Source organism: Octodon degus, unplaced genomic scaffold, assembly GCF_000260255.1.
Source record: "Octodon degus isolate 3935 unplaced genomic scaffold, OctDeg1.0 scaffold00140, whole genome shotgun sequence".
NCBI lineage: Eukaryota > Metazoa > Chordata > Mammalia > Rodentia > Octodontidae > Octodon > Octodon degus.
The window spans coordinates 691,934-716,857 of NW_004524716.1; the positions used below are offsets into that span (position 1 = coordinate 691,934).

General features: G+C 41.5%; 1 protein-coding gene across 5 annotated transcripts in view; it reads left to right on the forward strand.

The window, feature by feature from the left end:
* Positions 1-443: 443 nt before the first annotated feature.
* Vtcn1 (V-set domain containing T cell activation inhibitor 1) overlaps positions 444-24,924 on the forward strand; it is a 72,386-nt gene continuing 47,905 nt past the window's right edge. For all 5 annotated transcript variants that reach the window (XM_023701781.1, XM_023701777.1, XM_023701779.1 and 2 more), the window contains exon 1: positions 444-575. In XM_023701781.1, coding sequence (XP_023557549.1) covers positions 544-575 — 32 coding nt within the window. In that variant the 5' untranslated portion in view covers positions 444-543. The remainder of the gene's footprint in view (positions 576-24,924) is intronic.

The following is a 24,924-nucleotide window of genomic DNA, read 5'->3' on the forward strand; positions in this document are numbered from 1 at the left end:
GGCAGGCAGTCTCAGTCTTGGGTGACAAATTCCATGCTCTGGTCACTCTCCCTCTGCCTTTCTGAGGTCTTTCAGCATGAGTCACCTCAAGAGAGACCCCACAGGGGTGACTCAGCCTCTGCCAGAAGGGAAACAGACTTGCCAGCAGTGGTCTGTTCCTGTTCTTATTTGTTTTGAGAGTAAATCTTCTCCACAGCTCCCTTTCACAGTTAGAAGGAAAAGACCTGTGCTGAATGTGAGCCCTAAAGCCAGGGCCTGGGAAGCTTCTCCTTTTCACTCTCTCACCAGCTCAGGGCTTAGGAAGGCAGCTCAGGCCCTTGGCTTCCCGGCTGACTGGAGGCAGGCAGCCACAGGCCATTCCGCACCACAGGTCTGTTTCCTCATACCTGAGCCAGCCTTCCCAGCCTGCGCTATTTAAGGTGAGCACACTGGAGCTCACTGTGAATCACAGCACTCAAAAGCCCGGCACTGAGGAGGACAGCTGCAGCTCCGCTCAGCCCAGGTCCTGGCTCCTGCTGTGGGAAGGAACCCTTGCCCCTCACCATGGCTTCCCTGGGGCAGATCATCTTCTGGAGGTACAGTACCCCTCTCTAGAGCCTTAAGGTTAATAGGGGTGAAGGCTTTTATGAGCCTGGAGAACTGCTGGGCTGCTGCGTGTGCCCTGCTTGTTCCCTCATGAGCCAGCATTAGGCCAGCGAGAGCCTCAGCAGACAACAGCCTAGCTGACCTCAACATCACACCCAGCCATGAGGCAGCCAGGCACAGCGAGGGAGGTCTTGGGTGGTGGCCTGCCACGGAAGGCTGGCACCTGCTGGGGCAGCACTGGACTGAGGACAGCACAGAGTGTACCAGGCCAGGAGCTTCACCTAAATGTAACTCTGAGCACTTTAGGGCCACTGAGTTGGGTGGCCCAGGGAAGAAAGGGAGTGAGTGAAGGGAGGCTGGTGGGGTGCGGCAGCGTCTCTATGAGCTCTCAGAATGAAGGAGGAGGTCGGTGCTTGGCTCTCCTCTGTGGGTGCAATTTCTTTGTGAGGGTTCTTTGGATAGAGATCCTTGCAGTTGTAGTTGTTGCTGCTGCTTTACCTTCCCAGAAATAAAAGCAGCAAGTCCCTCCCCTCCCTTTTGCTCCTCTCAGTTATACTCTAGTTGCCTTTCCCCCCTCAAGATATCATTTACCTTTCTGGAAAGAAAGAGATGGAAGATAAAGGGTTTTTCCTAAAATAGCTGTTGATTAAATGTCAGGCACAACTCATTACAGTGTGAGGAGACATAGTTACTGGTTCTAAGTATTGTCTGAAGACGAATCTTTGGAACAATTCCTAGTGTGTATTCCAATGGGAAGAAAAAAACAAAACAAGAAGGGGAAAAAAAGGACAGGAATCCAGATTAACAGTGAAAAGTTCATGAAGAGATTGATAAAATGATGGCAAATTCTTTGCCTTAAAACACAACGTCAGCTTCTTCACTCGTGCTAGGCTGAAACCACCAGGTCTTGGTGGGATTTGCAGGGCTGCCAGGGCCACACTGGCCCTCCTCTCCCTGTGCCTAGCAAGGTCGCTGTGCTCCATCAGCTCCTTGGACGGGCAGCAGGCAGTGGTGGGCTCTCATACAGAGTCTTTACGCTAAAAGAATCCCCCTAAGATGCACTTGAATCTAAAGTGTTAACGTTTTGCAAGCTTGTACCGGTTGCTTTATAATAGTATGTCCTTTAAATCTCACCCCCAAACCCTTGTGAAGGTTCCTTGTCACCTTAGAGTAAATATGTCATTTTTCAAGGCCTCAGCCCACTTGTAAGGGCCTTCAAGCCCAGTTTGCTTGACACTAGGGGCCCAAGTGCTCTGCCCTGTGCCATCCTTGCCTCTGCTCCCACTGCCCCAGCTCCCCTTCCCCCATATTTCAGCTTGGTGCCCTGATGGGAAAAGCACAACAGACTGTTGTTCCAAGAACAGGCATGTGGGCTTTCTAATAATACATTACAACCAGCCTGACTGGTTTTGCTGGAGGATTAGCAAGAGGTGGGTGTTCAAAATGTGAATCCCCCACCCTTCTGAGACCCGCTGGAGTCAACAGAGGATCCTCTTGTTGGCCCCTGTCGCCTGGTTAGCTATTCATGTTCTAGTCGCCAAACCAGGAACAGGCTACAAGGATGGCAGAGCCTTTGTGCAAAGAAGTCACCAGGAAGAGGAGACAGGGTCAACTCCAATGGTAAGCAGTGTTGTCCTGCTTGTCTTAGGGACTCCGACGGAGCCCACTTGGGGGAATTTAGTATTCCTTCTTGGCCTTAGCAAACTTTCTCCCTTTACCATAATTTTGTTCATTCATAACAGTACCTCTTTGGGGAACGCTCAAAGCGACAGTGATGGTCATAGTGTAAGAGTCTGCCACCTGTTGCAAAGCCAGTGCATTATTCTTTTAATAATTACCAGGGAACTTAATACCTTCACATATTCCAGAATGCTGCTCAAGACAGGCAATGTTTACCATGCAAACCCTCCTCCTTGGCACAGATTTAGAATCTGTGTAATCAAGGACTCTCCACCTTTCTTTCCATCATGGCTATCAGTAGCAGCAGCTTCCTTTCAAGGAACATTTGTTGCATGTTGCTTGGAGTCCAATGATAGAACAGTTACACTCCCTGCTCTAAGGGGGCTAAATTCCAACCAACAATATAAACTAATATCATTTTGTGTTGGATATTGCAGTAGGTGCTGATGCGAATATCCCTAAAATGATATGATGGCCTAATGGGGGCAGCAGATTCCCAAATAAATATTTCCACTATACATTCAAAAGTACCATACTATTATATTGCCTATTTTTATCTTGAAAGTAGTTGTTCAGATTACCAGATACAGCCACGTAAGATTGATCAAACACCATAAACAATAACTGTTCCTTTCAATGAACTCATAGAAATTAGTAGTGCAATTATCTAAGCTACGTTGTATTTCCGGTCATCTTGTTTTGAAATTGTGTATCATTTTTATAATTTCTTTATTATCTTTAAAATTAAAAAGAGAGATAATAGGCACAAGATACAATAGGAATACTTTCCTACTCCAAGTTTAAGGAATCTTCCTGAGCCTGAGGATGGCCGGATTGTCTGGAAAGATGATTTAGTATTGCCCAAGTGAAGACAAGTGAGAAGGGATCTGTATCTAAGCAGAGGGAGCTGAATGGAATAAAACACATGAGCTAGCATAATATGCTGAGAAGCTGCGAGCTATTTTATGATATCAGCACATGAAGCTGAGATAGAAAGTCCTGAGAGATGAGGCTGGATCACACCAGATAGTGCAGGGCCTTATCTGTTGGTGGTGAGGAGGAGCCCTCGAGAGCGCTTAAGCAAGGGAATCTTGGTGGACTTGGTCTTGGGTAAGCAGAAGGCCAGGCAAGGAGAACAGCTACAGATGGCTTCAGCCAGAGGTGCAGGAATGGTAAGGACCAGAAGCAGAGATCCAGACAAGGAAAAAAGGTTCAAGAAATACTCAGAATTTGAAATTGGAGGTTGGTACAGAATTGGAGCAGAAGAGGTAAAGGGTAGGTGAAGCCTGGGCTACTTCTACGTTTCTGGATTGGGCAGAGTGAGTAGAGAGTGAGGAAAGAGGAGAGCTGGCAAATTGTTAGATGTCATCTAAAATCACCAATGACAATGGAATTGGGGAACACATGTCAAGAGAACAAAGCAAGCATCTTCCTACCCAAGGGTGGACATACTGGAAAAAAGGAAGACTTGAATGAAGATGTCTTGGGGGTCTTCCTCTGCAGTCTTTGACTCCCACTTCCCCCAAGTTTCCAAGCTTGTGCCTGGCTCCAACATCCCAGACTCTGATGGTAAGGAAAGCTTCTCAGGGCCTGGCCTGGAGAGAGCTGGGCACAGGTCATACTGACACTTCAAGCTTATTTAGATAAAAGTTGGGTCTAACCTGCAGTCTCTCTGGGCCTATAGAATCTGAGACTTTGGGGCATTTAGAGCTCATCTAATGAACATGACTGGAATTCAGAAAATGGAATCAATTGTACATTTAGTGGAATAATTAACTTAGTGGCCTCTTTGTTTCTTCCCCCCTGGAGTATATTATCTTCTGAGTCTGAAACCCTTCCTCCTCTTTGTCTGTTGCAACACTAAGTGCAAGTGGCACTTCCTCCTTGAAGTCTTCTATGTGCCATTCATTGCCTCTTGTATGCTCACAATCAGATTCCTTTATGGATGTCTACGAGTGGTGCCCACCTGTCTCTCGCCCTAGGGTTAGGCCCTGAGGTTCTGGATGTGGTCCTCCTCATTGCTGTCAGAAACAAAGGGAGTGCTGCTGCTGCTGCTGCGCATCTGCACTCTGGGATTTGACCATCTGGGCTCAGAGCCTTGTGTCATCATGAATGCTTTATGAGCTGCACTTTCCTTATCTATAAAATGTAGCTGATAGTGACTCATCCACATGGCTGACACTGACAAAGGTTCTACAATCTGAGGTACAGGGTCTCAGGATAAACCCTGAGGGGATTTGCCTGACCTTATCAGATCCAAAAGCTACAACTCTTGCTGCATAGGTCTTGCTTTATCTTGGTGTTAAACATCCACTAGAAAAGTATAAAAACAAAGTATAAGAAGTAAAGCTATGGTGTTATGTTGAGCTGTAGGGGACTCAGGTCAATAATTTCTGACATCACCAGTCAAGCAGAAGACCCAATACTATTATGGATTACTGGACTCTTTTAGAATATTTTGCTGAGTTTACACACCTATAATATTCAAATGACAGAACTAAACAAAAAGGGGGATATATAAATGAATGTCCATTTTGTATCTGTGTATTCAAAGTGAATAGGATAGATATATAGTTACATTTTCTTAATGAATAGAGGGATTTGTTGTAATAGTGTTTGTAAATAGGATATCATGTCTGCATCTTGTACAGCAAATAACCACTAGGAAGACAGTATACAATGTGTTAATTATTGAATCTGTCCTACCAATTTGGTTTGAAACTGTCTCATTGCTATTTGTCTCTCAATAAAATTATGGGGGGGAAAGGAATAAACTACTAATATCACTAAAAACAATGTAGCTGATAATAGTACCTAGCCACTAGGTTTTATGCATGGCAGGTGGTAATCATGAACCTGCCCATCCTGAAAAGCTCTGCAACGTTAGCTCTTGCTCTTGTCATTATTTTCAAGTTCTTCTACGATGACTGCTCCAGGGTGGGCTCTTCACAAAAATTTAACTTCAGTTCCAGGACCCCACTGGCTCTTCTGTTGCTGACTGAATGTTGTAGTGAGGTCAGATTAATAGCAGATTAATTGCTGGGGTCTCTTAAAGACAGTTAACTCTAACATGTTGAGCTCAGGAGGGTGTTCACAGGGTTCTCCAGACTTGTATTTTGAAAAAAATTAAGTCCATTCCACCACTTTTTCTATGAGTTTCAGACTTAAACATGCTCCAGGCCTGAGGATGGCATGGTTGAGACTCTTCATTAAATGTCTTCCTCTGCCAGCATAGACCACTAAAGGGTTATAGTAAAGAGCACTACGGTAATGAGTTGAACCTAGAAGTTTCTTTTGTACACAACTGGGCATCTAGACCTTCTGATGAGGTGCTGCAGACAGCAACATCAAAAGTCTTCAGGCTGTAGTAGAGCCATGTAGCTATGACCAAACATTCAATAATAGCAAATTAGCTAAGCTGCCTCGTGCTTCTAGTTATCTCCATTTCATAGCTGCAAATGTAGAGGCTAACAAATTTGTTCCATCTTTCTCAGCCAATCAATGGCAGGAACCAAGAAGTTCCTACTTAGTGTCTGTACTTTTACTTTTTTTTAAGCATCTTTCTAATAAGCTCTGCTCCATTTCTTGCCATTTAAAGCAGAACATAACTTGTCACCAGCAAAAACTCTTTTTTCAGCAACCAAACTGCCACAGCCAAAGAATTCTTAGCTGACAGATGCAGGAGCCTTAGATTGCTGTTCTGTGCCATTTCAGGATGCTTTTCTACAAGTAAATCCCTCAGCAAGGAATCACTTAATTGAGTAACAATTATATACTTTCAGAGGGCAAAAATTCAGAACGTCAGTACTCCCCCTCATTTTATCAATGAGATAATCAAACCAAAGCATGTAGCTTGCCCGTGGTGATGTAGTTAAAGAGGGGTACAACAGGGCTTTTTAAATAATCTTACACTGCTCAATGACCTCAAGCCAAAAGCTGTGGTGGACCCCAGAAGAACATGTGGTACCTAAATATCAAGGTTCTTCAAACCTGAGAGGCTAAAGCTTCCTCTGTGATTATGTTGACATAGGAAGAAATAGAAATGATGTGGATATTAGAATTGGCTTTTTGTTGTATCTTGCCCCTTCCTGGTTTTGTGACCTCAGTAAGTTACTTACCAACACTGTCTACTTCTCCCTCAGCAGACTGGGTATTAATAACAGTACGTAGCCATTGGGGTTGTTGTGCAAACTGACTGAATCAATCCACGTGAAAGCCTCAGCACAGCACCATGCACATGTACAGCACTTTGTGTTAGCTACTCCCACTGGATTATGTCCTCCAGTACTTTTAGAATATAACAAAGTGACTTTGGGGGACAGAGGGGAATAATAAGCTAAATAGGAACTTTTATATCCTACATGTTTGAGGCTTCTGTGGATCTGAGATACTTCTTTCTAGTCTCTGTCCTATGAAATATGGGGACACCCCTGAGGTAGTAAGCTAGGTGACCTCAAAGGCCCTCATCTGCCCAAACAAGCCAGAGTGGCCTTCTGTCCAGCGGCATCAGTACCATTCTTGAGCTGCTAGAAGTACAGATCTTCAGAGCCCCTCCAGACCTGCTCAGTTGAAAACTCTAGACTCAGCCACATGTGGTTGAACGGGCCATCCAGTGGCTGAAATTCCACTCAAATTCAAGAAACACTGCATTAGCAGACTCTCTGGGCCTCTGGGAAACCCAGGAAAAGTACAGAGATTGAGTTCAGATGCTTCTCAATTTCACCTGGGAGTATTTATCACTCATTTCCTGTAAGAAATATTTTATTTTATTTTTTGTATATTTTAGGGAAAGATCTACAGGGTGTTCAGGGTCTCAATGCTAGATTTTCAGCAACCAAACTGCCAGAGCCAAAGAATTCTTAGCTGACAGATGCAGGAGCCTCAGATTGCTGGTCTGTGCCATTTCAGGATGCTTCTCTACAAGTAAATCCATCAGCAAGGAATGACTTAATTGAGTAACAATTATATACTTTCAGAGGGCAAAAATTCAGAACGTCAGTACTCCCCCTCATTTAAAGGGGGACCATGGTGGGGAGTACTGACCACCATGCCCATCTCCATTGTTGTCTCAGCACACCCCAGGGGTGGGGCTGGTATGGCAGGCCTGGAGATTGAACCCCCGGCCCCTGTGCCTGCTTGCTGGCTCTTTAATCCACTGAGTTATAAGAAATATTTTAAAGAGAAGTAGATAGGTCTCGATTAAAACAGGAAAAACTATGACATTTCTACAGGTGAGAAACCCAGGTTATATTTCTCCATATCAGCTTCTAGAATCCCTAACCATCTTCCTGGAATACTTCAGATTTACTATTTCATCTCTGCCAGGCGTATGCCTACTACTCCCAGCACAGCCATAATGGGCAAACCAGTAAGCAGTTTCCCCCTTTCTTTTTTCTGCAGGTTTAGAATGAAAAATTTCATGGAATATAAACCATGAAAGATTTGAGAGCACCCATAATATTCAGGCATACTGAACTGCCTTTGCCTATCTTCCTCCCCTCCTCTTGCGTTTTCTTCACTTTGGCCACTCCCAGAATGGCCATTTCACGCCTCTCTTCTCCCTTCACTCTTATAAACTCCTCCCCCCTCCCCATCCCTGGTAATTATCTTGTTTCATCCTTCATAGAGAAAAATAAAACCCAGCAGCCAGGTACTCCTTCAACTTCTTATTTCCCACCTGACCATGGGTTCCTTGGTGACCTTCATCTCTGCCTCTCTTCTGAGTCCAGAGGATTTGCCCAATTCCTATCAAAAGTCAGCCGGTATCCCCTGAATGAAAATCAACCCCTGGATCACAAATACTCACTCCAGCTGGCACCGTCAGTCTCCCTTCTCCACCTCTACCGTCCCAGGCAGCATGCAACCCATATGTCAGTAGTTTCTGTCTTAAAAAAGAAAAACAGCCAATCTCTCAGCTTCATAATCATGCCAGCCACCCACCCTACCTCCCTTTGTTGCTTCTCAGCAAACTTGTTCCAAGAGTTTCCTGCAGTGACTGATCCTATTGGTTTCCCAGCATTGCAGGGAGTCATTGCGGCAACCTTGAGCACAGAGCGGAGCCACTGCCTGAGTCTGTTTGATTCAAGCTGTGCTTCTTTCTAGCTATGGGACTTTGGGTAAGCGATTTATCTACTCTGGGTCTGGGCTCTATTTGTAAAAATGGTAGCAATGTGAGAATCCATATCATAAGATTGTTGTGAGAATTGTGTAAAGTAAGACATGAAAAGCATTTAGCAGACACTGCTTAGAGCTACTTATTCTGTTATTATCTCATCTCAACTAACTCCTTGCATTTTGGATTTTGTCCCCAGTAGACTAAGATATTGTGCCATCAGTGTCCCTAATCACTCCACTTCCATTGCCACATCCAGTGTTCACTTCTCTAGTCTTACCTTACTTGACTCTAACACATTCAACACAGGTGCTCCGAGGACCTTTCTCAAAACTCTTCCTTCCCTTGGCTCCAATGACACTATTGCCCTGTGACACCTATTGCAGCTTTTGGGGTTGGCCTCTGCTTCTCTACACCAGGTCTGGTGGCAGTAGCTTCCCTCCTGTGCCTCATACAACTCAAAATCACCATGTCCAGCAGCCAAAGAACCTGCCTGTGGTGCACAAATACATCCTTTCTTTCTTTCCAGTATATAACCGTGGGCCCTTTCCTTTGGCAAAAAGTCTAAGAGTCTAGGGACAGAATGCAAGAGAATAGGGACAATTATTCTTTAAAGTGACTGGCATAAGCTTCATAAAGTCCTATAAGATAGAATAAGGTAAGCTGTATAAATGGCAAGCACTATATGGGGGGGAGACAGTTTTCGACTCCAGAGGAACCCCGACAAGTGACCTTAAAATGAAGTTTTAAAGTTCTAATGAAAAGCCCTGTGGCAGAATAAAATTAAACAAGAAATTGCTCCAGCCAAGAAGCTGCTCTTTGATTTTATCTTCTATCTATCTATCTATCTATCTATCTATCTATCTATCTATCTATCCATCCATCTATGGAATCTGTTTTTATCCTCCCCTTCATCTCTTCTTTTCTCAGAGGCTAAGTCTTGGTTATAAGTTCTTTGCAGTTAAGAAGAAAGGAGCCAGAGCTGGTGGGAAAGTCATGGTGTCATTCTAGTGGCCTTAGGTCAAAGGACACCTGTCTAATAGCCTTAATATAAAGACAAAGAAATTTAACAAAAGCCAGCCCATTTTCCAGGCTCTTGCTGTAATCACGTTGTTCTTGGGACTGGCTCTGTGGACGCTTCCCCTAGAGGACCTCCGCCTCTCACGTGCTTACTCCTGCCAGCTTGAGGGAATGTTGGGATGGACTTGCAAATTGCTCTGACCCAGAGCATAGGGAAGGCTGTGTTTGGAAGCAGGATAGGAGCTGTAAGAAATGGAATACCAGGACTCGAGAACACCGCTTACGCAGGTAATTTCCACTGAGACCTGGGAGAAGTGGGCACTCCTCAGTTACTGTGTCTTTCGGAGAAGCAACCCTGAGCGGCTGCTGCTGGGAGTCTCCTGCTGCTGGGAGTCTCCTGCAGGCCAGGCATTCTGAAGGCTTGAACAGAGAAATCTTGGGCAATGATGCCCCACCCCCACCAACAGTCTGCTGAGGGCCTGTTGGGGCAATACCCTAAACAAAACTAAGGAGACGTTTTTCCACAGACTCAGCTTCATAAATAGAAGTTAGACATCCAACCTAGCTCACAAAAGCCCATATACTCTATGCAGTAGTTGTAATCATTCATGTTACTAATGTTTTCCCCTTATAAATATACAGTACTCCTGAAATAGTGTGATTCAGTACATTTTGAAACCTAGAATCCTAGTCAGAACTTCATACAACAAGCTTAAGTGCAAACTTTAGAAAGAAGCCACTGGGTTTTAGGAATGCCAATAGGCTTTGAAATCTATATAGATTGGCTTCTGGTGAGGGGAAAGAAGGGCTCAAGAAGCAATATTTTACTCTTCAATCTTTAGTTCCACCCAGCTCAATAAAGAGGCCAGAGGGACAGAACTTGTCAAAGTCAGCTGGAGGTTTGGTTTCCCTTGATGCTATTCTTGCTTCTGGAAAGAATGGGATGGGGTGCAGATGTACTGGGATTTTCCCATGAGTGACTGCTATCTAGTTGTTGCTTTACCGTAACAAAGTACCACATTTAAAGGAATTCTGAAAAGCAGAAAAATCCAAAGTCAACCATAGATTTATCACTGTAATTTTTTTCCCTTTAAAGATCAACTACAAAGGATTTTTGCATGATTATTAATAGAATAGGTGCCATTTCTTTTCTTTTTTGTGTATTTAGTACAGGGTTTATAGGATCTCACTACACAGATTAGACTCATAGTGATCCTCCTGTCTTCAGCCTCCCAAGCAGTGGGATTACAGGTGTGCACCACCACACCCAGTCTCAATCACCATCTCAGTGTGCCTGGGAGCAGGGCTGGCACAGCACACCAGGGATCCGGGCTCAAACCCAGTCCCTGAGTCTGCCTACACAGACGCTTTAATCTACTGAGCTATCTGGCCAGCCCAGTGCCATTTATTTTCAACATTTCTCACTAAAGTTTTACTATTTTTTCATTTTCTTCATACGTGTATAAAGTTAAGGATGTTTACATTCATCATAGGGAGTGGGTACCTGTCTGTAATATATCTTGATTCCTCTTCCTTTCCCTTCATCTGCTTCCCTCCATCTCTAGACTCTTTTTTTTTCATTTTTACTAATACTGATATTTTTAGTTTATGTTTGTGATATATAATAATTATGTTCCTTGTGGGTGGCTGCTATAATACATGACACATCGTAAATCTTTTTGCATCCCCCCTTCAGTGTCTTTCTCCACTTCATATTTACCAAAAAAAAAAAAAAAATCTGTTTCCCTATTTCCATTTATCGGTCTCTTCTTTTGCTCTTCATTTGTGTTCCTTCTCAAAGCTGCTCACAAGTTGGTGTTGTGATGCACACCACTTGGCTCTTGTTGACATGCCTGCTTTCGTTATTCTGTGTCTGTTCTGGTTTCATACTAATATTAGGATTTTTTTCCAGTTCTGTGAGGAATGCTGTTGATACTTTGAATGGGATTACTCTAAATCTATATATCAGTTTTGGAAGTATGGCCACTTCGGTTTTTTTATTTTTTTGTATTTTAGGGAAGGGTCTACAGGGCATTCAGGGTCTCACTACTAGATCAGACTCGTAGTGATCCACCCGATTACAGCCTTCCAAGAGCTGGGATTATAGGCATGCATGCCATTATGCCCAGTCTCAATTGCTGTCTCGGCAAGCCCTGGGGATGGGGCTAGCACGGGAGACCCAAGGATTGAAGCCTCCGGTCCCTGTACCTGCTTGGAGGTGCTTTAATCAGCTGAGCTATTTGACCAGGCCTAAGTATGGCCATTTTGACAAGATTGACTTTCCACATGCAGGAACAGAGACATCTTTCTGTTTTCTGATGTCTTTTTTAACCTTTTTTTTTTTTTTTAAATAGAGAACTATACTTGTTGTAGAAGTCCTTCACTTCCTTGGTTAGGATAATTCCTATGATTTGAATTTTTTTTTGGATGCTATTTTAAATAGAATTGTTTTCCTAATTTCTTCCTTAGTGAGTTCATTATTGGCAGGTAGGAGCACTACTGATTTTGTATCTTGCTACATTGCTGAATTTGATTATTAATTCTAGGACCTTTTTTCAGTGAAAATTTTTTTAGTCTTCTACGTAGATCATGTCATCTGCAAATAATGATCACTTGACTTCTTCCTTTCCTATAGGCAGCTCTGAGTGCTCTGGCTAATGTTCTGAGTACCATGTTAAACAGGAGTGATGATAGTAGATATCCTTGTCATGAACCTGATTTTGGAAAGAAGCATCCTTTAATATGAGGTTGTAAATTGGTTTGTCATAAATGGCTTTTGTCAGACTCAGCTAAGGTCCTTGTATACCTATTTTCTTTAGGGTTTTATTATGAATGACTGTTGGACTTTGTCGATGTTTTTCTACAACTACTAATAGGATGTGGTGACTTTTGTCCTTATGTATGGGGTGTATTACATTAACTGATTTTTGCATGTTAAACTGTGCTTGTAACCTAGTCTGAAGCCTACTTGACCATGATGTCTGATCCCTTTGATGAATGATTGCATTCTATTTGCCAGCATCTTACTGAGAATTTTTGCTTCTATGCTTATTAATATGATTGGCCTGTAGTTTTCTATTTTAGATGAATTTATGTTTTGAGAACAGAGAGATGATGACTTCCAGAAAGGAATTTGGAAACACTTTTTCTATTCAACTTCACTGAAGAGTTTGAGGAGCATTGGTATTACAATGTCTTGAAAGTTCTTGTAGAATTCAGCAATGAATCCATCGGGGAGTTCTCTTAGTTGGCAGATATTTCATTACTGCTTTAGGTTCATTATTTTCTATTAGAGTGTTCTGAATTTTTATGTTTTCATGGTTTAATTTTGGCAATTCATGTAAGTCTAGTAATCTATCCATTTCATCAAGATTTTCCAAATGGTTGGAATATTAATTTTCATAATACTTACTATGTTCTAAATTCCAGCAGTATCCATTTTAATTTCTTCTTTTTCATTTCTAATCGCATTAATGTGAATCTTTTCTCTCTTTTGGTAAGTTTGGCTAGGGGTTTATCTGTTTTACTTATTGTTTTAAAGAAACAGCTCTTAGATTTATTGATTCTTTATATTGTTCTTTTAGTGTCAGTTTCATTAATTTCTGCTCAATCTTTATGCTTTCCCTCCTTAAATTTGGTTTGGGTCTGGATTAATGTTTTTCAAAGCATCTTGAGATTTACCACTGGGTTACTTATTTGATCTCACTGTTTTTTCTAATATGAACACTGATTGCAGTATGCTTCCCTCTCAGGACTGCTTTTACCATGTCCTATAGATTCTGATGTGTTCTACTGGTATTAGAGGCAGTTAAGTTAGATAGATATTAATATAGAATCAGTGCAGAACTGGGCTCTTAAGGTAGTCAGGGAAAATAATGACATCAAGATCATGGCTGGTGCTGAATTTGAAGAAGGTCAGGTCTCAAGATAAAACGACCAGGCCTACCTACGTGCATCCCTGAGGCAGAAGCAGTAACCCGGAGATATTCTTACTGGACCACCTACTCCAGTAAGTCCAGATGGGCATCAGTTGTCCAGGTGGGCATCCAGAGCGTCTGGACCCATTCGATCCCCCAAAATGTCTTTGTTCTTTCCATGGACTCTTGCTACTAACTCATTTCCATATTGGGTCAGTATTAGCTAAGCAGATATTCTTGTAATCCTGCACGTTGGTGGCAGTTTGACCCATGTTGTACCCACATTGGGACTTGGCCGTGTAATTTATTCCTGAAAAAGGGACTCAGCGGCAACTCACCTGTCCTGCAGAAGCTATCTCTTAGTAAACTTTTCCCTTAGTAAACTTAGTAAACTCTTTACTTCCATTGTCCCAGATGCTGAGGGTTGAAGTCAGGGAGTGTGAGAAGAGATTATAGTTGATATGAAGATCTTTTTAGTTATTCCAGGAATAATGTTCACTCCTTCAGCTATTTAATTGAATTGTTTGAACCCTATCACTGTTGTGAAGAGTAAATTACCACTGGTTATATCAGCATCAATAGATCCGATCCTACATTGCTTATGCATTTATACTTTGTATTTGTACTTTCATCCTTTATCAATACCTCTCCAGGGCCTGCTGTGCCAGCCCCATCCCCAGGGCACACTGAGACAGCAATTGAGACTGGGCATGGTGGCATGCACCTGTAATCCCAGTTCTTAGGAGGCAGTAAACAGGTGGATCACTATGAGTCCAATCTAGTAGTGAGACCCTGAACACCCTATAGACCTTCCCTAAAATACAAAAAAAGGGGGCTGGGGAGATGGCTCAGTGGAATAAGCGCTTCCCTGGCAAGCGCAAGGGTCTGAGTTCAATCCCCGGTTCCGCAAAAAAAAAAACAAAAAACAACAAACTCTCCAGTCTATACTACACTGTTACTAGCAGCTATTCTGTGATGTGGAAGAAGGGAAGGGAAGAGATAGATGGAGGACTGGGTGAAAAAGGTGTGTAAGTCAGGAGGAGGAAGGAAAGATTAAGAAAACAGGTTAAACAGAATGTGATAGATAAAATAACTCTGTTGGAGGTCTTTTAGAGTTGGAGTTAAGAGTTAGTGCTAGGAATCTCAAGAAGATATTTGTGGAGGCAGGGCAGGATATAGGAAGAGTGAGATATAATTGGGGATAGAAGAAAGCTGCACAGTTGTCAGAAAATAATTGATATTTGTCTACCTGTAAGCCGATAAAGATGAGAGTTGAAAGAGGATGTATTACCTCCCTAGGAGAGGAGAGAGTTAATTAAAATAGTTAATTGTAGGGTCATCCAGATAGCTCAGCGAACTAAAGCACCTGCTTAGGCAGAGCACAGCAGGCGGGGTTCGATCCCTGTCATGCAGCGGGGGTCCTGCCCCCGGGGTGCACTGAGATGACTGAGACTGAGTGTGATGGTATGCACCTATAATCCCAGCGCTTGGGGGGTTGAAAACAGGAGAATCACTACGAGTCTGATCTACGTCGTGAGACCCTATAGATTCTGTAGACCCTGTGGTAGAAATACATTTTTTAAAAAAGTTAATTGTGGTTAGGTGATGTTTACATGACATTACATGGGCCCTGACAGTTCTGTACATCTACTGTGGAAGGCACCGCCCAGAGTCAGCATGCCTACAAAAATTATTCTCAGACTTTCAGGGGTATTTCTATGAATACTCAATTACTAAGAAAGGTAAGAACAAGACTTTTTGTTTTCTCTGAGGTAAGTGGCAGTAAAGCCTTTGGCTCAGGGTAACTGAAAGGATAAGCATTGGTCAACCCTGAACAAATCATGTCATCTTTCAGATTCTTACAGGTCATTGGTCATCCAAAAGCCAAACAATATTAACAATGTACAGAGAATTCCCTGAGAGGAATGGGGAAAGGGTGGGGTACAGATACTGCGGCTTCTCTTCAGCTACAAAAGAGGTGAAATTTATTATCAGACATGTCTGATTTAATGTCCCTTTCCAGATTCATCATGTGTCTTTGTTATTTTTTCCTCATTGCTGGGACAAAATACCCAATGCCCCAAATTAGAGAAGGAAAGGTTTATTCAGCTCAAAGTTTGTGAAGGCTTCAGTCCAAACTCAGATGGCTCCAAGGCGGAGGGCAGCAGTTCATGGAGGTGGAAGACAGAAAAGAGTAAAGGGAGGAGCAGTGGCAGCTAACAAGCCTCTCTCTCCTTCTTACATCATATGCAGATTACCCAGGGCAGGTGTAGCACTCACACCCATAATCCCAGCACTGGATCATGAATTAGTCGGAACTCTAGAAGCCACCCCAGTGACTGCTTGAGGCTTTGGGGGGACACCGAGACACCAACCATACTATCATGAATAATCCTATGCTAGCCTGTTTCTTCAAGCTGGAGCTTTTCATTGTTAATTAAGGATAACATATGGACTTCCCAGAACTACCTTGAGGATCACAGGTGATAAATGCAAATGAGGATCATGTAAATGACATCCATGGCAACACACTGCAGGCGCACAGCTCTCTTACACTGCAGGCACCTCTGTATCTTTACATGAGAGTTTACTTTCCCCATTAGAAATCAAAAAAGAACTCTAACTTCCATATACCCTATACTTAAAATAGAAATCTTGAAGCAATGGTCAGATATGCTACACTCTTTCTCTTTGAGTTCAGGTTCCAGGGTGACTATACAGGAATATATGCTGACATTTAAGTCTTTTGGTCAATAGTTTACTACCTCAGAGGTCCACTGTCTCAGAACCGCGGCCCCCAATGCTAAGTTCCTCGGTTGCAGCACTCTTCTAGGAGCTCCGCATATATTATTAACTTAATGAACAAATATTAATCATCATTTAGGAGTTTTGCATGTGCTATTTATTTCTTTAAAAAATATTCACTGAACATGTATGCTCCTGGAACCATAGATACTAGGGTGACAACCATGGATAAGATTTAAGGCCTTACCATCAGACTAGGAGATATAACAGACGAACACACTCTCAGCACACACTATGGTAGGATAAGTTCAGATACCTTGGAATCACTTCCAGTCCAGTCTAATGGTAGTGATGGCAGTCGGTGGTTAGACAGGCTTTTCTGGAGGAGATGGCTTCTAGTCTGAGTGGGAATCAGTCAAACAAGGAAGACAGGAAGAAGATTTCAGCAAAGGGAAAAGCCTATGAGATTGGGTGGAGAACGAGAGTGGGGAGAAAAAGGCAGTTCAGGGGTCAAAAAGGGGGAGATTAACAAAAGCCAAATTTCATCTTAGTAACAGTAGAGTAAGGTGAGATTTATCTTCTCCATTTTGCAACTGAGCAAATCAGGGTTTAAAATAAGAGAAAGTAAAAGAGGATGATTGGGAAGATAATTTTAAAATGTGCAAAACCAGCAGGTAAAATGGAATTAAATCATCTTTGAAAAGGATTTTCAAAGGAGCAAAGGAATGATGAAGCCTCCGGCTCCTGGCAGGACACTGCTAGGATCACGGGGCTCCTTACCGACAGTCTTCTCCCCGGGGTTAAGCAATTTTGCTGTTAGGCGAAGTCACAACTGGTTAATGTAGCATATCAAGAAGAGAAAACATAGCTTCCTCCAATGTCTACATTCTTTCCTTGTTTAGAAAAACTATTATTTCTTTTTCAATATTAGTATTACTTTGGAGTCCCTGGGGAAGTTGGGGGCTTGGTGCATGCGAAGTTGGATGGCAACATGGTTCTTAGGAAGTAAATCATCTTAGGTGGCTGGGTTGACTATTATACTTTGGCAAGAGCTCAGGAAGCTGACTTCCCAGAAAATTCACACCCCAAGCCCAAAATGCCATGCTTTCCTAGCTTATTTTAATAACTTGAGAGGTAATAGTTTCAAGTATTAGGGGAGAGTAAGGCTGGTATGAGAAAGATCGTGATATTCAAAGCTGCCAAGATCTTAGCACTTGGGAAAGCAGGAAGAAATTTGTTGGTTCAAAATCTTCTATGTTCAAAGTGTAGATTAAGTCTAAAACTTTGAAGCAAATATAAATCTGGCTGCATTTTCACATATTTCTAGGTTACTATTTTCCAACAGACAGATTTCTAGATTAATGAAATGCTTGACTTTTACCTTGCCCCTCCCCCTATGGTGCAAAGCATCAAACCCAGGACCTCACATATGCTAGACAAATGCTCAGCCCTCCACTAAGTTTAAAAAACATCTGTCAGAAGGTAAATGCTAATTTTCTGAGGCAAAAAAGTATAGGATTTACATTTAGTGTATGCAGAATATCCTGCTGGTCTCACGTTTTCTACACAATCATAAAACGTAAGTGCACGATGGTGGCTTTCACTACCATTTCCAAAAGGTGTCAAACTGCAAAAGAAGTGTTCAGTGTGTATGGAAATTCCAAGCTCTCCTGGCCCTGCGCACCTAGGCTCCGCAGCCGAAGCGGCTCTATGATTGTGGGGCAGCCTCTGAGCCGCATATTGAGTTCTGACAAGCATGTTTGCTCAATTAATGAAGAAAGGCAAGTTATGTATAATTTCTGGCACGTGCTCACTTGGGGACTGACTGGATCTTACCGTGAGAGTGCTACTGAGAGGGAGAGCCACTGGCCCAGAACACTGTTTCAACAGCTTTTTCATAGCTTGAGAGATGCCCATATGCCAGTCATTTAAGGGAGAGGTCAACCCTAAAGCATTTGCTTTCTGTTTGTTTCCAGATTCTGAGAAGAAAGTTGAGGGGTAGAGCTCTTTTGTAACTTTCCAAGCATGTAAGGGGTACTGAGTATGAACCCTGGCATAGAGAAAACATAGGGAAGGAAGGAAGGAAGGAAGGAGGGAAAGAAGGAGGGAGGGAGGGACGGAGGGAGGGAGGGAAGAAGATGGGGAGATGGCTCAGTGGAATAAGCGCTTCCCTGGCAAGTGCAAGGGCCTGAGTTCAATCCCCAGTTCTGCCAAAAAAAAAAAAAAAAGTTTTCCCAGAGTAATGTTGGATTACTGTGAAAAAAAAATGGAAAACAGAAAATCACAAAGAAAAAGCATAAGAATCTATATCAAGGCTGGGGAGATAACTCAGTAGAATAAGCACTTGCCTGGCAAGCACAAGGGCCTGAGTTCAATCCCTGGTTCCACAAAATAAAAGAATCTCTATCAAGCCTAGCCTAGGGATCACTACCATTTATATCTTGTTAGTATCTCCTTTGTATGTATGCACACATACACATCTACAATAGTTTTATGGCATCCATGTTATTTTAGAAAGTACGTCCCACTCACTGGTTTATGAATATTTCTTATATAAATAAACATTCTATGACAAGACTGTTGGAATTGCATAATATTATTGCTAATGCTGAACCATAATTCTCTGTTTCCTATTGCTGGACATTCATGTTCTCTAGTGATTTTCCACCATCATTACATTAACTTTAGTCAACATTATAGCTAACAACCTCAGAAATGCATCCTCTTGTTTCTTTAGCATAAACTCCTAGGAGGAGAATTATTGGATTACAGTTGGCTAGGTAGTTGGTTATATATAGTTTAAGATTTCCGCTACAAATGCCTAAATGTCTTGCTACGTAGCCCAGCCTGGCCTCAAACATGATTCTTTATTTTATTTTATTTATTTGTGTGTGTGTGTGTGTGTGTGTGTGTGTGTGTGTGTGTGTGTGGCCAGCTCAGCCCACCAGGGAGCGGGGCTGGCTGGCATGTGGTGCTCGGAGATTGAACCGCGGTCCCTGTGCTTTGCTAAGCTTGTTCTAAGTAGGTGCTTTAGACCACTGAGCCATCTCACCAGCCCCTCAAACATGATTCTCCTGTCTCAGCTCCCCAAGTGCAGAGATTACAGATGTGCACTATCATGCTTACTGTACTTTTTTCAATATTTGAGGTGAGCCTTCTTCTGGCCCCCACAGTTTTAAGCAAATACAACTGACAAATCAAAATCCTACATATATAAGATGTACATGATTGTTTAATACAGATATGTATTTTGAAATGATTACCACAATCAAGTTACCACACCCTTCACCTCACAGTACTGTGTGTTTGTGTGATGAGAACATTTATAATCGACTTTCTTGGCAAAGTTCAAGTGGACAATACAACACCATTACTATAGTCACTATGATGTACATGATGCACTTAGATGCCCCAGATCTATTCCTCTTACAAGGGAAAGTGTGTAGCCTTTCACAATTTTCCCACATTCATGCTAATCCCGGCCCCTAACAACCACCATTCTCTTCTCTGCTTCTAGGATTTCCATGTTTTTGGTTCCCTATAACAGCAAGATTGTATACTGTTTGCATTTCTGTGCCTACAGTATTTCACCTGAAGTAATGCCCTCCAGGTTCATTTACATTGCACAAATAACAAAACTGCCTTCTTTGGGGGCTAAGTAACACTCCACTGGGTGTATGTGCCACATTTTCTTCATCTGTTGAACTGTGGATGCATTAGATTGTTTCCATACTTTGGCTCTTGTGCATAAGGCTGTGGAGAGCAGGGTTGTGCATGTTTCTCTTTAATAGTCTGGATTACCTTGAATATAGACACAGAAGCATGGTTGCTGGATCATATGGTAATTTTATTTGCAATTAAAATTTTTTTTTAATCTTCTATTTATTTGGCACAGGGTCTCATTATGCAGGTCAGACCCATAGTGATCCTCCTGTCTCAGCCTCCCCAGTGCTGGGATTACAGGTGTGTGCCGCCACAGCCAGTATTGGTGGCTGGCAGGGCATGTGGTACCAGGGATTGAACCTGGGTCCTTCAGCTTGCCAGGCAGGTGCTTAGACCACTGAGCTACCTCTTTGCAATTTTTTTTTAGGAACCTTTTTACACTTTTTGATCATGACGATCGCAGTGTACATTTTCACAGTAGTATCCAAGAGTTCCTTTTTTCCATACTTTACCAACACTATTTTTTGTCCTTTTTTATCATGGACACAATAATAGGCAAGAAACAATATCTCGTTGCACTTTAGATGTTTATTTCACAATGATTAGTGGTAAAATACTCAGAGATGATGAGTACCTTGTAATATGCCTATTGGTCGTGCATATGTTTTTTCAGAAAAATGACTATTCAGTTCTTTGCCCATTTAAAATATTAGTTATTTTTGTTTGGTTTGGCTTGCTAGACTTGTACAAGTTTCTCATGTCTCATCTGTCCTAATGCCTCTTATAAAAGACAGGCAGACTGCAAACATTTTATTCCATTCTGTGGTTGTCAAGTAGAAACTTTTTTTTTTTTTTTTTTTTTTTTTTTTTTTGGTTGGAGGTAGACTCATTTGTTTATTTTTGGTTTTAGTCTCATATCCAAAAAAACCATCACCAAGACTAACTCCAAGGAAATGTTTCTCTATGTTTTCTTCTAGGGAGCCTGCCCCTTAGCTCAGTTGTTTAAGTGCCTGCTTAAACAAAGCAGTTGGGCTCAGGATGCTGTGGTTCGATCCCCAGATCCTCAAGCCAAAGCAGATCTGCCCTGAAGGCATCCTGAGCCCACAAAAAAAAAAAAAAAAAAAAAAAATTCCTGTTTTCTTCTAGTAGCTTCAAGCTTTCAGGTCTTCCATTAACTTTTAGTCTACTTCAAGTTAACTTGTTCTGTGTCATCTATGGGTCTAGTTTCATTCTTTGTCTATCGATATTCTGTTGGTCCAATACAATTTATTGAAGATAATTCTTCCCATTGTGTATAAAAGATTAGTTGGCCATACACAAGTGGGTTTATTTCTAAAATCTATTTTGTGTCATCAGGTTATAGGTAAGATTTTATGCCGATACCATACTATTTCAGTTCCTATAGTTTTGTAATATAGTTTGAAGTCAGCATGTGTGATATTGTCAACTTTGCTCTTCTTGGCAAAAATCATGTAAGTATATATACAGGATAGCTGAGATGACTGTATTACTAATTTCCATCAGTTCTTTTGAAAATAGCAGTTAATGTTTAAAATTATCACTTTGACTAACTATATATGCTAATATCTTCAATCTAAGCAGCTACACTGATGACAGCAATGTGCAATACAAAAACCACACTTGCACACCTCTCATCTTGCTCTGCTAAATGTGTATCAGTTCTAATGTCTTATCAGTTATTATTATACTCTCTTTAAAATAATAAAAGTAAAAAGGTCAAGAAAAAAGCTATTAAGGTTTACTGCAACCAAATGTTAATGTTCAATTTTTTGTCCAACATTATTGAGGCCCCCACAAGAATTTTCTGTGAAAAATATCATTGGAATTTTGATAAACAATGCACTGAGTCTTTACTTTACTTTGGACAGCATGGAAATATTAACAATATTAATTCTTCCAGTTTATGAACACAGAATAGCTTTTGATTCATTTGTATGCTCTTACATTTCTTTAATTAAAACCATATAAAAATGTATAGTTTTCAAGGTAAAGTTCTCTCACTTCGGGGCTGGAGAGATGGCTCAGTGGTCTAAAGCACCTACTTGGAACAAGCTTGGCAAAGCACAGGGACCGCGGTTCAATCCTCCAGCACCACATGCCAGCCAGCCGCGCCCCCTGGTGGGCTGAGCTGGCCACACACACACACACACACACACACACACACACACACAATAAATGTTAAAATAAAAAAAAAAAAGTTCTCTCACTTCCTCGGTTAGACTGATTCTAAGTATTGTATTCTTTCTCAGTGTTACTGTAAATAGCTACACGGTGAGTTCGGTTTGATCTCGGGCATGCTGTGCCAGCCCCGCCCCCAGGGCTCGCTGACACAGCATTGAGACTGGATGTGGTGGCGCATGCCTGTAATCCCAGATCTTGGGAGGCTGAAAACAGGAGAATTACTACAAGTCTGATCTAATTGTGAGACCCTGTGTACTCTGTATTAGATACATGAAAAAAAAAAAAAAAAAGGAGCAGGAGCTGCTGTGCTACATAAGTTTTAGTACATCCTAATTTCATTTTGATTTGTTACTACGTACTTTCAGGGTGGGATGCTGTGTGTTGAACCCTGAGTACTGTACACGCTAAGCCCACACTCTACCACTGAGCTACATCCTCAGCTCTCAGGATAATTTTTAAATTTCTGCTTCTAATTTCACCTTTGACCTGTTTGTTTAGGACTATGTTGTTTAACTTTCATGAGTTCATTAATTTTCTAATTTTTTTCTGTTATTGATTTCTAGTTTCACACTATTGTGGTTGGGAAGATACTTGATATTATTTCAATTTCCTTAAATTGCTTAAATTCTTTTATGTTCCAAAACATGATCTATCCTGGAAAATCTTTTGTGTGCATTTGGTAAGAATGCACATTTTTAAGTTCTTGGAATGTTCTGTATGTCAGTTAGATCCATTCAAGTCTATTATTTCTCTATTAATTTTTTTTTCTAAAAGGGCTGGCCAACTAGCTCAGTGGATTAAAGCACCTGCAAGCAGGCACAGGTTCCGGGGGTTTGATCCCCAAGCCTGCTGTGCTGGCCCTGCCCCCAGGGCGGCAATTGAGATGGCGTGTGGTGGCATTCACCTGTAATCCCAGCTCTTGGGAGGCTGTAAACAGGCGGTTCACTAGGAGTCTGAGACCTTGAACACCCTATAGACCCTTCCCTAAAATACAGAACAAAACAAAAAATTATTTGTAAGTATCCTATCCAATTGTTGAAAGTGGGGCATTAGAGTTTCTTACTATTGCTATATAATTGTCTTTATTTCTTGCTGTTCTGCTAGTATTTGCTTTATATAGTGTATTTAATTGTGATGGTACATTTAATTATTTATATGATATATTTAATTGTTGGTGTATATTTATAATTATTATATCCTCTTTGTCATTAGATACCGATCTTATTTGTCTCCCATGATATATATTTACTAAAAGCCTACTTTGTCTGATACAGGTATAACCATCCATGCTTTCTTTTAAATTAACATTTGTGCACAATATCTTTTACCGTCCTTTCCGTTTCAGCCTTTATGTGATCTTACGACTAAAATGAGTCTCTTACAGGCAGCGTATTGATGGATCTTATTTTCTAATCAATTCAGCTATGCTGTCTATCTCAGTTATTTTTCTGTCATTACTGGGACAAAAACACTTTGACACCCAAAATTAAGGAAGGAAAGGTTAAATTAGCTCCCAATCTATGGAGGTTTCAGTCCATACTTGGCTGGCTCGAAGGCAGGGTGGCACATGGCAGAGGGCAGCCTTTCATGGTGGTGGAAAGCAGCAAAACAGCAAGAGCAAAAGGGAAGAGCAGTGGCTGAGGTGGCAGAAGGGCCAGCCTCCCGCCCTTCCCTATACTGAACTCATTCTATCCAGCCTAGGGCCAGGGTAGCGCTCACCCCCATAGCCCCAGCAGCTCTCACCCCCATAATCCCAACACTGGATCATGAATTAATCACAAAGTCTAGAAGCCCACCAACCCATCACTACGTGAGGCTTTGGGGAGACAACTAGACACAAACCATAACACTGTGTTTTGATTGAAGAATGTAATCCATTTATATTTAAAATAATTATTAATAGATAATTACTCACTTTTTATTTTGTTAATTGTTCTCTGACTAGCTTGTAGTTCCTTTGTTGCTTGCTTTCTATTTTTATTTATGGTTTGATTTTTTTGTATGTATAGTGTTATACTTGAACTCCTTTTGCTTCTTATGGGTATCTAGTGTCTACTAAAGCTTTCCTTTGGGGCCAATATGAGGCTTACATACCTTCAGTGGCTTACCAAAATTCTACATTTTATTTCCCTCATGTTTTATAATATTGATGTTGCACTTTACATCTTTTCGTGTTGTATCATGTAGCTATTTTTAGTATGTTGGGCTCAACTTTTATGCAAGAGTCAAAAGCGATGTATACGCCCTGCTAGAGTATGACAGTGTTCGCAATCTGACTGTACAATGATTTCTTACCAGTGAGTTCTATTCTTCTATGGGCTTTCAGATTATTACTTAGTATTATTTCATTTCGATTTGAAGGACTCTCTCTGTCATACCTTATAAGGCAAGTCTAGTGTGATCAACTCCTTTGTTTTATGTTTGTCTGAAAATGTCTTTCGACATCCTTCCTTCTTAAACTGCAGCTTTCCTGGATATAGTGAATTTCTCTAAAAATAAGACTGGGTCTTGGGGCCGGGTAGATGGCTCAGTAAAATAAGCACTTGCCTGGCAAGCGCAAGGGCCTGAGTTCAATCCCTGGTTCTGCCAAAAATAAAATAAAATAAAATAAAATAAAAATAAGACTGGGTCTTATACTAATTTTCAGTCAAAAAGATGCAAAAATGATAACCATTAAGAATGATGGCCTACACAGAAGCAACAAAAGACTGCAGGCACCAAACTGCGGAAAACATTATTTTACGTGAGTGCAAGAAGTGTATCTGTTACAAAGCACAGTGAATTGAATTATACTAGATCAACATTAGGTGCAACTTCACCCGGTTGTCATCGAGTGTGCGCATCATTCCTTGGCTGTGTCTGTTCTCTGGACTGGCCGGATGACAGTCAGTCTCAAGTTCAACTGTTTACATAGGCACCCACTTGGATATTTACAACTAATTATCATTTACATAATTATTTTAAGTCTTAACGACAATGATATTATTTACTTATTTAATA